This window comes from Myotis lucifugus, unplaced genomic scaffold (genome assembly GCF_000147115.1).
Source record: "Myotis lucifugus unplaced genomic scaffold, Myoluc2.0 scaffold_517, whole genome shotgun sequence".
NCBI lineage: Eukaryota > Metazoa > Chordata > Mammalia > Chiroptera > Vespertilionidae > Myotis > Myotis lucifugus.
This window is the reverse complement of record NW_005871565.1, coordinates 171,558-188,805: the sequence shown is the minus strand read 5'-3', so window position 1 is coordinate 188,805 and position 17,248 is coordinate 171,558. Positions and strand designations below refer to the sequence as shown.

The following is a 17,248-nucleotide window of genomic DNA, read 5'->3' as shown; positions in this document are numbered from 1 at the left end:
TAGAAACATCGATGAGAGAGAAACATCACTCAGCTGCCTCCTGCACACCCCCTATTGGGGATGTGCCTGCAACCAAGGTACATCGAACCTGGGACCCTTCAGTCCGCAGGCTGACGCTCTATCCACTGAGCCAAACCGGTTAGGGCGAAGTAGGCATTTTTAAATCTATAATCTTCCAAAGGGCTAACCTAACTAATTCTTCTCTCTATTTTTTGCTCAATACTGGAAAAACGTTTATTTTGTTTAGATATAGATGCCCTTGTAGGAGGGGAAGTTGGAGGTTTGGAGTTTGGCAAGCTACCTTTTGGTGCCTGTGAAGATCCTATAAGGTGAGAATTTCAATCTATTTGATTTATGGGACTTCACTTTAAAAATTATATTAATACTGATTTTACTGTGCTTTTTAATAATGTAGCCTCCTGCAATGAATATAGTACTGGATTCAGACCTATGACTAACAATCTGTTCTTCTTTTTTTCTCTCTCTGTAACTTAAGTAATAAGAAGCTTTAAAATAATGTATAAAATGTATATAATACCATTTATTGATTTTTCTTATAGAAGTGATTCTTGGTCTACTTTTTGGGAAACATTTGAAATATTGAAAACAGATTGTGACTGTTATATGTAACAAACTTTCATGTATCTTTCACCCAGAATTAACATTTACATTTTTCCTGACTACTTTTTCAAAATGTATAAATTAAGACTTAAGTTTAAGACTTAAGGCATAAGGGGTAACCTCTTAGGTTACCCACCTGCTTTTCTAAAAGAGCTACTGAAGTTTAAGAAAAAGTTGTTTCACAAGAAAATGTGGGGCTTGGAAAGTTTAATCACCAGTAATAAAATATTTGGAAAATATAAACAATGGTGATTTAGAAGCTATCTTATTTGTTAAGTTAAACTATTTGGTTAATGAAAAAATATATACACATGTATATGTACATTCTTAATAATCTTACATAGAGTTAGAAATAACAATACTTTAAAAATTACTCAGGAGAAGAAAAAGTGAGTATCTTTTGTAATTAACATTGTTTTATTACATGAGCTGGGCACATTGCTAAATGAGGAAGATACAGAAGTTAATAAAAGTATCTGCCTTCTTGGTATTTACAGTCTAGTGAAGGAAATAGACTTGAAATAATCACCTACATAAACATACAAGTTGAGGGATAATTGAAGGAAGAGTACAGGCTGTAATGACAGTAAAATTAGGAGCTAGTTTAGATTGGGGCACCATCAGGAAAGTGTTCTCAAAGGAAGTATATTTAACTTTAGTCTCAGTTAGGGGAGGACTTATACAGGCAAAGAGTTAGAGAACGACCATTCCAGGTGGAAGGAAGAGCCTGTGCAAGGGGTCTTGATGTAGGAAAGAGTTTAGTTTGTTTATTGGAAGAAATGCAAGATGGCCAGCATGGCTAGAATACAGCAAACAAGAGAAATTGTATATGGTGACTTACAGATAGATTTATCACCCTCCAACTGACTCATTCATTTGAATTTTGCTTAATGAAAATTTAGGTGGAAAGAATAAAATTGACCTGGTAGTAGAAATTTGAAATAATTAGTTATTAAATATTTCTTTCTAATTTTATATGTGATAAGGAGTCAGTAGAGAAACAAATGATTAAAGAAGTATGCACAAATAAATTGGGGGTAAGGTGATACATATGGAAGACCAGTTAAGTCAAACGGTGATTAGAAATGTTGTGGGCGCTATGCTTTTAAAAAGGAATCTTTTGCAGTGGAAGAGGAAATGAAGAGGCTTTTTTAGTGTCTTTTCTTCTTGTCAAAGAAACTGTTCTATAGTTAGAAGGAGAGAAGAGGACATAGTGATAAAAGCTTAGGAACTGAATCTGAGGTTAATACCTAAAATCACTCAGGAGCTTAGAGTTTTAAACTCTAATCATCTTTATTGGAAAGATATTTGGTAACTTAAACGTTTAATTGGAACCATTATAGGTTGGGAGTTGGAAAATAGGCTTGAACCAAGGGTGTCTAGTTGCTCAGTTCATAACTGAAGTTACACTGCATTATTGTGGAGAGCTGGCCCTGCTTTCACAGTGAATTCTAAACTGTACTTGTGGATTCCGAGTCTCCGGCTGGAGTTGCCAATTAGTCAAGCACCACCAAAGATCAGCGAATTAATGTAATTGGCTCTTTTTGGTTTCTGTAGTCCCCAAACATAAGTGAATTTAGAATCTAGACAGTAAAAAAAAAAATTCACTAAATTCATAATCCCACCACTCGTAGATCACTAATTACAGCTTGATATGTGTTCTTCCAGCCACTTTGTCTATGTGTGAATTTGGTGTATATAAATGCATGTGCAACAAGGGTCTGCAAGACTACCCTCAGGTCAGTGATTTGTTAGGAGGACTCACGGAACTCAACAGTTGAGCTTGTGGCTATGATTTATTACAGCAAAAGAATACAATGAAAAAATCAAAGGAAAAAGGCACATAGGGTGAGATCCAGAGCAAACTAGGCACAAGCTTCCTCTCCCAGTGTAGTCATGCAGGATACACTTAATTCTCCCAGCAATGCATTGTGATGTGTGAAAGGCTATCTACCAGGGAAGCTCATTAGAGGCTCAATGCTTAGGGTTTGTTTGTTGTTCTTTTATCCTGACCCAGGGTTATGGTTGTTGTTTTGTTATGTTTTTATATTTTTTATTGATTTGGGGGGGGAGGGGAGAGAGAGAGAAACATCGATGTGCAAGGGAGACATCAATCAGTTGCCTTCCATATGTGCCCCAACTAGGAATACTACCTGCAATCTAGGTATGTGCCCTGACTAGGAATCAAAACTGCAGCCTTTTGGTGTATGGGACTATGCTCTAACCAACTGAGCCACCCAGCCAGGGCAATGCTTGGGGTTTTTATCTGGGGCTGGTCACGTAGGCACCCTCTACCTAAAATATATCAAAAAGAAAGGAGGGCCCTAACCGGTTTGGCTCAATGGATAGAGCATCGGCCTGCGGACTGAAGGGTCCCAGGTTTGATTCTGGTCAAGGGCATGTACCTTGGTTACGGGCACATCACCAGTAGTGGGTATGCAGGAGACAGCTGATTGATGTTTCTCTCTCATCGATGTTTCTAACTCTCTATCCCTCTCCCTTCCTCTCTGTAAAAAATCAATAAAATATATTTAAAAAAAGAAAGAAAGCGGGTATTCAACTTAAATCATATTGTTTGCATAAGTAGTTTAGGCACAGTGAGCCACTTTTATCAGGAAATGGTAGGAACCCTTCTGAAGTTCCAAGATATCAAGCCAAGGGCCAGCCTTGCAAGTAGTCCTATTAAGCCTGCTATGTTAACTTATCTTTTGCACAATATATTTATGCTAGAGGCCCGGTGCACGAATTCATGCACGGGTGGGGGGTCCTGGCCGACAAGTGGGCCTATAGGGGCCATCTTGCCTAGTCCCAATCAGGGCTGGCCAGTGGTGGGGGGGTGGGTGGGGAGGTGGGGTAGAGGGGAAGACACCGCAGGAGGTTGGCCAGCCATGGGAGGTTGGCTGTGGGAGCACACTGACCACCAAGGGGCAGCTCCTGCATTGAGTGTCTAACCCCTGATGGTCAGTGTGCATCATAGCTACTGGCTGATCATCCAGTCATCAGGGCATAATGGTCACTTAGGCATTTATATATATAGATATTTTATAAATGTTTGTCATCCTCTATATTTTTTGTGGCTTGCTTTTTTTATTTTATAATTTTACATGAACATTTTTTGAAACTTAATATTCATTTATAAGAGATCCCCAAACTATATGACCTGTGGATCAAATCTGGCCAGTTGCCTGCTTTTCTATAGCCAAAGAGCCAAGAATGGTTTTTACATTTTAAAAGGTTTTAAAAGAAAAAACAACCAAAAATATAACATAGACCACATGGCTCACAACAGCTAAAATATTTACTCTTTGATCCTTTGCAGAAGAACTTTGCCAACCCTCATATATAACTTTTTTCCCCCCAAAATTGGCATGTAATTCATGTACCATGGAATTCACCAGTTAAAAGTGTACAATTCAACTCTGGTCAGCATGGTTCAGTGGTTAGAGTATTGGCCTGCTTACCAACGGGTCTAGTGTTCGCTTCCGGTCAAGAGCACATACTGAAGTGGCAGGTTTGAGCCCCAGCCCAGGTCAGGGAATGTGTGGGAGGCAGCCAATCGATGATGTCATTCTCTCTTCCTCTCACCTTCTCGCTTCCCCTCCTTCTCTCCTCTGCCCTTCCCTCTTCCCTCCCCTCCACTTTCTCTGAAAATCAATGGAAAAAAATGTCTTCAGGTGAGGATTAACAATAAATAAACCAACAAACAAATAAATAAGTACAATTTAGTGGTTTGGGGTTTTTTTTAAATATATTTATTGATTTTTTTTACAAAGAGGAAGGGAGAGGGAGAGGGATAGCGAGTTAGAAACATCAATGAGAAACATCTATTCAGCTGCCTCTTGCACGCCCCCTACTGGGGATGTGCCTGCAACCCAGGTACATGCCCTTGACCGGAATCAAACCTGGGACCCTTCAGTCCTCAGGCCGATGCTCTATCCACTGAGCCAAACCAGCTAGGACTGGTTTTTAGTATTTACAGAGTTGTACAACCATCATCACTATCTAATCCCAAAACCTTTTATCACCCCAAAAAGAAACACCTCACTTCTTAGCTGCCATCCCTCCTAATCTTCCCAGGCTCTCCAGCTATAGGAAAGTGCTACTCTCTGTTTCTATGAATTTTCCCATTCAGGACATTTTATATAAATTGCAGTATACAATATGTTCTCCTTCATGTCTGGTTTCCTTCACTTAGCATAATGTGTGTGTTTTTGTTTGTTCATTTTGGTTAATTCTCACCTGAGAATATTTTTCCATTGTTTTTATGTTTTTGTTTTTTGGTTTTTGTTTGTTTTTGTTTTGTTTTTTTAGAGATAGTGGAAGGTAGTGGGGAGAGAGAGAGTCTGCAACCCATGCACTAACTGGGGTGGGGAACAAACCTGCAACCCAGGAACATGCTTTTGACCGGGAATCTAACCCTCAACCTTTCAGTGTGAGGTCCAACACTCTACCACTGAACCACACCGGGGCCAGGGAGCATAATGTTTTTTAGGTTAATCCTATATAATAAAAGTGTAATATGCAAATAGACTGAATGGCGGAACAACCAGTGGGCGAGGGGCAGGGCCGGCGAGCAGGTGGCGCCAGGCTGGCCAATTTGCATGCCAGCGGACAGAGGGAGGGGATGGTGATGGGGGAGGGAAGTGGCAGTGACCAGTGGCGGCGGAGGGACGATGGGGAAGGGGGCGGGGCTGCACTGGCCACTCGGTCGCCTCTCGCAGAGTGAGGCCATCTGTAGGACATCCCCTGAGGGCTCCCGGACTGTGAGAGGGCGCAGGCCGGGCTGAGGGACCCCCCCCCCCAAGTGCACGAATTTTCGTGCACCACGCCTTTAATCCATATTATAACATGAATCACTACTTCATTGTTTTTCGTGGCTATATAACATTGCCATTGTGTGGATATACCACATTTTATTTACCCATCAACTGATAGACATTTGGCTGTTATGTATAGTACGATTTTTTAATGTCTGCAAAGACATTTACTTCATATGGGTGTGCTACCATTCACTAAACTAGTTGTTTCCATTTTTATTGTGTTATAAATAATACCACTTTTAACATACTTGTATGTATATCTCTGGTTATTTACTTAGGATACATTTCTAGAGTTAGAAGATATACACACACACACACATATGTATACACACACACACATTAAAGCTTTTGGATATATCTTATGTTTTGTTTATTTTTAGTGAACTCCACTTAGCAACTACATGGCCTCACCTGACTGAAGGTATCATTGTGGATAATGATGTTTATTCGTAAGTATGTTAAGAGTTATGCATTGAGACTCAAACATTTCAGTAGAATAAATTAACTGCCAATGGTTAGCAATTTTCCTTTTTTCTTTATATCAGTTTCTGATAAGGTTGATTTTTCTATTTTTTAAATATCACTCTTAAGACTGATTAATATGTATTAAAGATGTGTTTTTAAGCTGCTGACTTTAGGGATATGATCCTTAGTTCAGAGATAATGAACAATCTCAGTCTTATTCAGTTTTAGCAAAGATATATCTAATCAGTTGGGATTTAGTACATAATTCTGTTAAACTTTTCTTAGCTGATTAGAAGCATTTCATGAAGTGATTTGAAAGGATGGTCATCATCAGAAAGTGTGGAAATAATATTTGATCTTTAAATGTCATAAATAACATCCATGTCATATACTCCTTACCAATGGAAATGACTTGAAAATTACAGCAAGCATTATCTATCTAGGAAGAATGTGGAGAAAGAGGAACGCAGTTTTAGTACACTCTCATTCCTGATGCAGAACAGGAGAAATAAGACACTTTTTCTTTTCATAATTAAAACAAATGTGTTGTATTTGCTACTGGTGAAAATAACATGAGCTTTCTTAATCAGATAATTAAGATGGGTATAAAGAAAAAAGTAAACACTACCTAGAATCGCATTACTTATAAAACAGCCAGTTAGTATTTTTGGGTGTATCCTTTTTTTAATAATTGAGTTATAATTGACATAACATTGTATTAATTTCAGGTGTGCAACATAATGATTTGCTGTTTGAATGATAATATATATTTTTAAAATGCATACTTAGTTATTTCTCGTTCCTTTTTTATATTTCCTAATGTAATTTCATTAGATTATCAATGTGCATTGACCACTTTTTAAAAATTTTTTTGTTATTTCCTTTGGTTCTTTTTCTCCAAGCACTTTGGTTTCTTAAGATTTTTTTTTAACTCATCCAAATGGCCTCAGAATAATAGTAAGTTTAAGGGAAGCAAAACGTATAGCTTATCCTTCTGTGTAATGCTTTTATTAGACTGCATTTTGATAAATTCATGAGTATTACAGATGATCATAATTAGGATCTTATGTTTATTGTTTTACATTTTAGTGATTTGGATCCTCTTCAGGCTCCCCATTGGTCTGTTAGAGTTCGAAAAGCTGATAATCCTCAGTGTTTGCTAGGTAAGATGTATTATCTTCCTTTCCTGAAATACCACCAGTCTGCCTGTCTTCCAGATCAGGAACACTGAACTCATTCTTTATACTTTATTTTATCTGTCCAAAAAATATTTTTTTGTTTTACATTTGTTGAAGTGCTTTGTAGATCTGCTAAATTGTCTCATATACCAAAAGGTAGTGGGTTTAATTCCTTGTCAGGGCACATACCCAGATTGCGGGTTCCATCCCTGGTCGGGCTGTGTATAGCGGAGCAGGGGCCACTTCTCTCTCACTCTAATATCTCTCTCTCTCTCTCTCTCTCTCTCTCTCTCTCTCTCTCAATCAATTATTAAAAATCTTTGCTAACAGTAGTGAATTCTTCTAGTTACTCTTGAATAGCACTAACAGAGTATTTTAGTTTTAACCAGTCACATCTCAGAATTATCTGATATTTTCTCATGATCTGAGTTTTAGTCTTAAAATGTATTTATGTCACTTCCTGGTTTTCCTCCTGTGGCATAGTCTGCATCTTCCATTCTAGTTATTGGAGCCCTTTTTGCCTTTTGCTATGCCTTCCAACCTGTTGTATATGATGGAAAGAGCATTGATTTTTACGATTTTAGTCCCTACCCACCCCCCCAGGTCTTCACACGCTATTGTTCATGTCCATTGACTATGCATATAAGTATATAAGTTCTTTGGCTTATCTCTTCTTGTCCCCCTCTCCACACATCAAGGTATGTCAGTCTGTTCCATGCCTCCATGCTTCTGGTCTTATTTTGTTGGTCAATTCACTCTGTTCATTAGATTCCACAAATAAGTGAGATCATGGGATATTTGTCTTTCTCAGATTGGCTCATTTCACTTAGCATAATATGCTGTCCCAAAGGGTAAGAGATCCCTCTTTTTTATAGCTGCATAGTATTCCATTGTGTAAATGTCCCATAGCTTTTTTTATCCATTCATCTACTGATGGGCTGTTTCCAAATCTTTGCTATTGTAAATAATGCTGCTATGAACATAGGGGTGCATATATTCTTTCTGATAGGTGTTTCAGGGTTTTTAAGATATCCCAGAAGTGGGATCACTAGGTCAAACAGAAGTTCCATTTTTAATTTTTTGAGGAAACTCCATACTCTTTTCCACAGTAGCTGCAAGAGTCTGCATTCCACCAGCAGTGCACTAGGGTTCCCTTTTCTCCACAACCTCGCCAGCACTTGTTTGTTGATTTTTTGATGATAGCCATTCTGATAGGTGTGAGGTGACATCTCATTGTGGTTTTAATTTGCATTTCTCTGATGATTAGTGACTTCGAGCATTTTTTCATATGTCTCTTGGCCATTTGTATGCCCTCTTTGGAGAAATGTCTATTCAGGTCTTCTGCCCATTTTTTAATTGGATTGTTCATCTTGCTTTTGTTGAGTTATATGTGTTCTTTATATATTTTGGATATTAACCCCTTACCAGATGTATCACTGGCAAATATGTTCTCCCATATAGTAGGTTCCCTTTTCATTTTGAAGTTGGTTTCTTTTGCTGTGCAGAAGCTTTTTATTTTGATAGTCCCATTAGTTTATTTTCTCCTTAGTTTTCTTTTTCCCTAGGAGATGTATTGGCAAAAATTCTGCTATGTGAGATGTCTGAAATTTTACTACCTATGTTTTCTTCTAAGACTTTTATAGTTTCATGCCTTACATTTAAGTCTCTTTTTTAAATATATTTTTATTGACTTCAGAGAGGAAGGGAGAGAGACAGAAACATCAATGATGAGAGAGAATCATTGATCAGCTGCCTCCTGCACGCCCCCTACTGGGGATTGAGCCGGCAACCCAGGCGCATGTGCCCTTGATTGGAATTGAACCCGGGACCCTTTAGTCTGCAGGCCGACACTCTATCCACTGAGCCAAACCAGCTAGGACTATTTAAGTCTTGTAAATTTTTTTAAATTTTTATTTTTTTAATGGATTCCGAATTCCAATAGGGTGGCAGTTAGGGAACAAAGACCACTGTATACATAGGATAATATTCTTGTTACTAGTACAGCTTAATGAGAATAGCTACTCTTTGTCTTATTCAGGCACAGAGCAAGGGCTTAATATTATTAGGTACGGTTTCTTTCCTTTTATTCTAGAAGGAATTCTAAGGAAAAAAATTTACTGTCCTGGGATATGGAGAAAAAAGAAGAGCCAGGTTTCCTTTGAAATTGGATTAATTTTTGTCTTGAGTTGGAAATACTGAATGTTTTTTGAAATTTTTTTCCATATCTTAGTTAATAGCTTTGTGAAAACGCATGTACTTTAATTTATAGGACTGATTTCTTTGTTAAGTGTCAAAAATTAATAACTTTTTTTTCTCTGTAGGTGATTTTGTCACTGAATTTTTTAAAGTTTGCCGTCGGAAGGAATCAACTGATGAGATTCTTGGACGATCCACATTTGAGGAAGAAGGGAGAGGTAACCTACCTTTTTTTATTAAGTTATTTTCAAATGTGAAACTCCTTTTCTTAGGTATGTTTCTAGCAGTTATTTATCTATTTTCTTACTTGAATTAAGTTGGAAAAGCAAGTGTTGCTGGACTAGATAGCTAACCATTTCTCTCTAGCTTATACTATATACCCTGAGCTTAAAGCACTAAGTGCATTTAATAAGCTCTTTCCACCAAGAATGTAAGCTATTTTGAAAAGCAGGGTTTTAGAGGCTTATTTTTGAAGTCCCTTGTGGAGAAGTAACTTGTGTTACACCTTTGTCAATCATACATGCATATGAAGGTAAACATGTATTAAAATTTTACAATTCTGAGACCATGTAACACTAATAAAAGGAGTGACTAAAATATTTTATACAGTCTTCAGTTTACTCACCACTTTGATCTGCTAAGGTTGGTGATATAATTTGTATTCATTTCTATTCTTCTAGAAATTGCTGATATAACTCATGCTTTGTCAAAGTTGACAGAGCCAGCACCGGTTCCAATTCATAAATTATCAGTTTCAAATATGGTACATACTGCAAAGAAGAAAATAAAAAAACACAGAGGTGTAGAAGAGTCACCACTGAATAATGATGTCCTCAACACTATTCTCTTGGTAAGCACTAATGTCTTTATATGTCTACATGCATATGCATTTATTCATTATATCTTCAGTCCTTTCTGTGTGGCGGGCACTGGATTGGGAATATAAAATGAGTAAAACAAAGTCCCCACATTCAGAGTGTTTTCACTGGTGTCTGGGAAAAAGGAAAGTAAACAATACTTACAATACGTGTTCCGTTTGAGAAGTCTGGCAGAGGGGCTGTGAGAGCGCAGCAGGGGTGCCTCGTCTCTGGGCAGTGGCAGTCAGGGAAGGCTTCACACAGAGGGACGCTTGAACTCCATCTAATTTCTTTCACAGAGAAAGCTTATATTGTAGTGCATAGTAAGAGGGCCTGGGTGTCTCTTAGGTATAGTGTGGTGGAACAGGCCCAGCCTGGGAGCCTGACTTTGTGATTTGAACACCCATTTGACTTCAGTTTCCTCATCTGTAAATGAGGCTGATAAAACCTTGTGAGATTGTTGTGAGTGTTAAAGGACCTTCTGTTACTTTGCCTGGCATAAAATAGGCCTTTGGTCCATATTCTTCACTTAATTGTCGTTAGAATCATACTTCTGGCAATTTGTGCATTAAGACAGTTTTGGGAAAAACTTTCAAGAGTAGTACAATGAAAAGAAGACTGGTCTTGTAAACTTCATGTTAATCTTATCACTGTCATTAATCTGAACAATACTCTTGGCCAGATTTTCTATGTCTCTAAGACATGGGCAGTGTTACTTAGCTCACACAGTGATATGAGAATAGGATATTGTTGGTAAATGTGCCGAGTTAGTGGGGTTGGCACACCGTAGTTCCTCTGTTTCTAAAAATCTGTTGAATATGTTCTGTAATATGTGGCAAAGTATGCATAGTAAAAGGAATTACAAGTCAACAGTACCACAGAGTCCTTGGGGAGAAACAGTGATTTAAAAAAAAAAACGGGGGGTGGGGGGCGGTGGCTGAAAGTAAATTTCTGTAGAGAAGTCCCCTTCTTAAGAATGTATCCTTAGAGATGTTACTCCAGTTATATAGCTCAATTGTTATATGCACTGAATTTTTCTTTTTTAACCAATCCTACACACAGACACATAAACAAAGACCATGTGGAAAAGATACACTGGTCATTACAGGTTTAGACTGCTTCTTACTTTCTAGGACAGTGGTTCCCAAACTTATTTGGCCTACCGCCCCTTTTCCAGAAAAAATATTACTCAGCCCCTGGAAATTAATTTTTTTTACATTTTAATAGCAGTTACTCATCGCCCCCAAATGCACCTGTGGTCATCACCGCCCCCCTGGATCGCTGCAGCGCCCACCGGGGGGTGGTAGCGCCCACTTTGGGAATTACTGTTCTAGGAGAATCTCATAAAATGAAGTTACGTGTCTTAAATATTATACTTTTATTATTTCATATATGAAAACCTGTAGATAATATAACAACTGAGTCTCATGAATATATGGGTATTTAATTTTTTTCTTTTATAGCTTTGTCTTTTTTATAATATTAACACTTTCTTAAAACTTTAATGACCAGATGAACCTGCAATCATAGTGAAGAAATTTTGGCTTTGCATTCTGTTTAGTTTACAGAACCAAGTGGTTACTATTAAGAAAAGCCTCTGATTCCTAAAATTGGCTAGTCACTAAACCTCTGTATCTTCAAAGAAAAATAGAAATAGTTTGAGATAATGAAGAACCAACTGGCCAGTCAATAAGAGCATTTTCACTGTTTTAATAGCAAAATCATTAAAAAGTCAACTAGTGCCTATATGAGTAGCAAGAATCAACAAATTAGGAAATGTGTTTGACATTGTGGTTATTTCCTTTCTCCCTAAGTTCTTATTCCCTGATGCTGCTTCTGAGAAACCATTAGATGGAACTTCTTCAATGGACAACAATCCTTTGTCAGAGAGTGAAGAATATGTAAGTCCAGTGATTAAAATGCATCAAATTTCTAAGGATTTGCTATATTTCTAGATTAGTAGAATAAGGATCTTTTTATTTTAAAAATCACCTTAGGAAATCATAAGGGGTGATCATGGCCTCCACTCAGAAAATGATCTGCTATAGGACATTGACGTATTTTCAATAGCAAGAACTTTTCTGGTAGCAATGGGAAAAAATAACATAAAATACTGTGCATTATTGTGGGATTTCCCTCATTTTAGACTTTTTGTAAATAATAAAATTTGTTTGGCAACAGATTTGTTCCTGTATTTCAAACTAGCAAGTGAGTGAAAAAACTCATTAATAATATAAAATATGTAAATTAAGTAAATTTTTTATGTTTTCCTTATCCAGGTCTTTGATAAATTGAGAAATGAGAGTTTAAATGACACTTTTGTTTTTGGTTTTGACAACAAGTGTATACTATTTTTAAGTAAAGGGTTTTTAAAAGTAACATAAAAATTGGAATACATATTGAAGATTCCACAGAAGAAATTGAAACTTACAACTTTTACATCACCAAACTAGAGCCTCACTTTTTTGATCCTTGTAGAAATCTTGAAAACATGGAACTCCCTAAGAACAATTTAGGCAATAATGTATTAAACATTGATAAAAACTAGTTTTGCTAGGATAGATTAATTTTAGTATTAAAATCTTCACCCACTCAGTTTTTGAATATGCATATAAATATGTTAACAAGTTTTGCTTTGTTTCTATTCTGTTAAATTTAGAATCTCTACAATCAGTTCAAATCTGCACCATCTGACAGTTTAACATACAAATTGGCTTTGTGTCTTTGTATGATCAATTTCTACCACGGAGGATTGAAAGGAGTGGCACACCTCTGGCAGGAATTTGTCCTTGAAATGCGTTTCAGATGGGAAAACGACTTTCTGATTCCAGGGTAATAATTTCAATATCTAGTTGTATAGACAGGATTTTTTGTTTGTTGGCAGCATTTGACTTTTGAATAAATTCTCATCTAGGAATTCTGCCCTAAGAAAATGGTAAGAAACTTTGGACGTGATTTATGTTCAGTGGTGTTGACTGCATTAAATTTATAATAGGGGAGAAAAAGGTTGAAACAACCTAAGTGCCAAATATAAAAGAATGGCCAAATAAATGATTATATATCTCTACAATGGAAAGTTATAGATCCATTATAAGTTTTTCCCCAAGAATATCTAATAGCATTGAAAATGATCCTAATATTTGTAGTAAAATAGAATATAGTATTGCATATACTGAGCATTTTCAATTATGCTGATGTATATGTACTATTAGAGGCCCGGTGCACGAAATTCTTGCATAGGGGTGGGGGATATCCCTCAGCCTGGCCTGCACCCTCTCCAATCTGGGACATCCCTCTCACAATCCGGGACTGCTGGCTCCTAACCGCTTGCCTGCCTGCCAACCTGATTGCCCCTAACCCCTTCTGCCTGCCAGCCTGATTGATGCCTAACTGCTCCCCTGCCAGCCCAGTCGCCCCCACTGCCCTCCCCTGCCGGCCCGATCACCCCCAACTGCCCTCCCCTTCCAGCCTGGTCTCGCCCCCAACTGCCCTCCCCTGCCGGCCTGGTCTCGCCCCCAACTGCCCTCCCCTGCAGGCCTGGTTGCCCCCAACTGCCCTCCCTTGCTGGTCTGGTAGCCCCCAACTGCCCTCCCCTGCCAGCCTGATCGCCCTAACTGCCCTCCCCTGCAGGCCTGTTCACCTCCAACTGCCCTCCCCTGCCAGCCTGGTCACACCCAACTGCCCTCCCCTGCAGGCCTGGTTGCTTCCCACTGCTCTCCCCTGCCGGCCTGATCACCCCCAACTGCCCTCCCCTGCCGGCCATCTTGTGGCAGGCATTTTGTGGCGGCTATCTTGTGATGACGTCATGCGAGAGTGTGGCTCAAGGGCATGACGCCACCTAGGCTTTTATTATATAGGATTGTACAGCAAACTAAATGGAAGGAAATACAGCCAAATGTCAACAGTCGTTTCCCCAGGTGTGAAATCATATTTTTATTTTGTTTTTTCTACATTTGTGCATTTTCTAAATTACATGTAGTAAACATATGTTTTTTATAGTTGGAGGGAAAACATCTCTAGAGCTCATAAGTTCAGATATTAAACATTACCTGTGAATTTTTGTGTGTGTATAGTTTATGTTTACATTTCACTTAGTCACATAGGAGAGTTTAGTTAGCATAAATGTTGATTACTGCGCATCTACCCTTCCTAAGGGAGGAGACTTATGATATGAGTTATATAAAATGGTAACTAATCCAAAAATGTTTACTCTTGTGTCATTTGCCAGTTTCTGGTTAGCTGATTACTGGGAACTTAGTAGTTTAGAATTAGAGGCACTCCAGGCAAAAAGAAGTGGAGACTGATGGTTTTTATATTAAGAATTCACTATAGTAATAGAGAACTAAAAAAGATAGTCTAATCTATTTTGTATGGTGTGAAATACTGTATGCCAGCTACTACCTGGGGCGGATTTAGAGACTTTTTATTTTAAGTTTCTATTAGCTTGAGTGCTATCACTACTTTACTCTTAAGCTTTGAAATATCTGTTATACTTGCTATTGGTGATTTGTGTACTAGGAGGATAAAATAAATTCTGATCTTTTAATCTTATTTGCCCTGTCTCTGTTTCTAGTTTTAATTTCTTATCAATATGGCTAAAATTTGTGGTAGTATAAAAACTATGCATATCTGAAGCAATTTTACTAAAACTAATCTTTCTTTTCCCACTGCTTTATTTGATAGATTAGCAAGTGGCGCCCCAGATCTAAGATGCTGTTTATTACATCAGAAACTACAGGTAAAGATTTTTCAGTGACAGTATTTAATGTGATCTTGAGTCAGTTGGAGCTTATTTCTGATGCTAAATTTAAGTATGGATTATAGGCCATTCTTTTTGTGCTGCTGTAGGTTACTTAAAATCACTGTCATTCACAACAAGGTGTAGGGGAAGGGTGGAGAATGAAAATTAAATATTCAAGCAGTGGATTGATTTTTATTTTACTGTAATGAATTCAAATATATATATTTCTGTTTTCTTAAGATGTTAAATTGTTGTATTGAAAGAAAGAAGGCACGTGATGAGAAGAGAAAGACAAGTATTTCAGATAATGTGACTAATACATATCCAGGGGATGCTGGAAGACCTGGAGACCAGCTGGGGCCAGACAATCTAAAAGATATGGACAAGGAAAAGGGAGAGGTGGGAAAATCTTGGGATTCTTGGAGTGATAGCGAAGAAGAATTTTTTGAATGCCTAAGTGATACTGAAGAATTTAAGGGAAATGGACAAGAGAGTGGCAAAAAAGGAGGACTTAAGGAGATGGCAAATTTAAAGCCAGAAGGACGACTCAATCAGCATGGGAAACTTACACTGCTGCATAATGGAGAGCCTCTCTACATTCCAGTAACCCAGGTAGGGCATGCACTGGCACGTTAAGTTCTAATTTTTAAAAAATATGTTGTTTATAAAACTTCATTCTAGTAGACAGTTGCTTTGGATAGGGGCAATTCTTTAAACAGTCTATGTTCAGAGACCTAAGATGTGAAATCTAAATAATAAACTATTGGAGCTTTTAGGTCTACCATTTCTCAAATTGAGAAATGTTTTGAAATTTAAGTAGATAGTAGCTCATTATGTAGAAGGTGATATATTATTTCTTAAACTGAGTAGTAAGTACTTGGGTGTTTAAAAAAAAATCCAAAAATATGGAGGGGAAAGAAAAGTAGGAATCCTTTAATTTGAGATCATTTTACACCATTAGTAAGTAGAACAGCAACAACTCAACATCTAAGGAAGAATAATAGTTTTTGTTGGGTGGTGGTTTTAAACTATCTTTTTATTGATTTCTGTTTTAGGGAGAGAGAGAGAGAAACATTGATGTGAAAGAGAAACATTGATTGATTGCCTCCCACATATACCCCGACCAGGGATCAAATCCTCGCCTGGGTATGTGCCCTGACCAGAATTGAACCAGCGACCTTTTAGTGCAGGGGACAACACTCAACCAACTAAGCCACATTGGCCAGGCTGTTGGGTTATTTTTACATGAGTAATATCTGAATATGTTTTATTGTGGGAAACTCAATTTAGAAAATGTGAAAGCCACCACCCATAATTCAACTCTTATTCCTAGAAGTAACCACTATTACTAGTTTGGGTTATAAATTTCTCCTCTTAGTCTATGCATTGATAGACATATGTGTGTGCACAGTGGACATAATTTTGTGGATATTTTTGTTTTTAAATGTGTGCATTAGTGTATAACTTTTTGTTTAACCTGATATGAAGGTCTTTCTATGTCATTACATGTAAATCTATTTTGTTTCTTTGGTGTGTTTTTTTTTTTTTAGTTGCTATATAATATTATATGGCATGGGAGAACCACAGTTTATTTAGCCATTTTTCTCTTAATGCACAATATATGTTATTTGCAAGTTTTTGCTATTACAGTGTTACATTATAAATTCTTATAGTTTTTTGTGTTTACATATGAGTGTTTCCCTGGGGAAGAAATTGAGAAATTGAATTGCTAGATAAACAGCAATTATATGTTATAAAATTCCTCTTCAAAAAGGCTTCCTCTATTTTACACTCCCATCAATAGTAAATATAGGAGTAAGGGAATATAATTTCCTCTCCAACTTTCCTTTCTCACTTTATTCCACTCATAATTATGTATTGAGTACCTACTGTATGCCAACCACTGTTCTAGACTTAAGGAATTTGGTAGCAAACTAGACAGTAAGGTTCTTGTCCTTGAATTACTTATATTCATATTTTACTTAAATAACTGATACACCCAAAATTTTGCCCATACAATAGGCAAAAGTAGTATCTCAGTGTTTTATATTGTATTTCCCTGGTTTTTGATGAATCTAAGCATCTTTTAGTATGTTTATTGGACATCTTTTAATATGTTTACTTGCCTACCATTTTTAAGTTGCTATCTTGTTCTTACTGATTTATGAGTCCCTCATAGTTTAGATATTAATACTGTATGTTTTCTCCTAGTCATTTAAAAATGTATATTTATTTATTTACTTACTGAATTATAAACTAATATATAAAGTATATAAATCTTAAGTATACAGCTGGTGAGTTATTTCATATTTAAAAACCCATGTAACTACCACCTAGATCAAAATACAGAAAATTCCCATCATGCTAGAA

General features: G+C 37.2%; 1 protein-coding gene across 7 annotated transcripts in view; it reads left to right on the top strand.

Annotated features, from left to right (window-relative positions):
* The window catches only part of LOC102421225 (rab3 GTPase-activating protein catalytic subunit), a 92,368-nt gene that overhangs the window by 46,603 nt on the left and 28,517 nt on the right, over nt 1-17,248 (top strand). For 4 of the 7 annotated variants that reach the window (XM_023745114.1, XM_023745112.1, XM_023745118.1 and 1 more), the window contains 10 exons: nt 248-329; nt 5,822-5,890; nt 6,996-7,069; nt 9,406-9,498; nt 9,961-10,130; nt 11,952-12,038; nt 12,797-12,969; nt 13,995-14,054; nt 14,821-14,875; nt 15,119-15,490. In XM_023745114.1, the coding sequence (XP_023600882.1) occupies nt 248-329; nt 5,822-5,890; nt 6,996-7,069; nt 9,406-9,498; nt 9,961-10,130; nt 11,952-12,038; nt 12,797-12,969; nt 13,995-14,054; nt 14,821-14,875; nt 15,119-15,490 (1,235 nt within the window). The remainder of the gene's footprint in view (nt 1-247; nt 330-5,821; nt 5,891-6,995; nt 7,070-9,405; nt 9,499-9,960; nt 10,131-11,951; nt 12,039-12,796; nt 12,970-13,994; nt 14,055-14,820; nt 14,876-15,118; nt 15,491-17,248) is intronic. The other 3 variants (XM_006103875.3, XM_023745115.1, XM_023745113.1) reach the window with 2 other exon arrangements.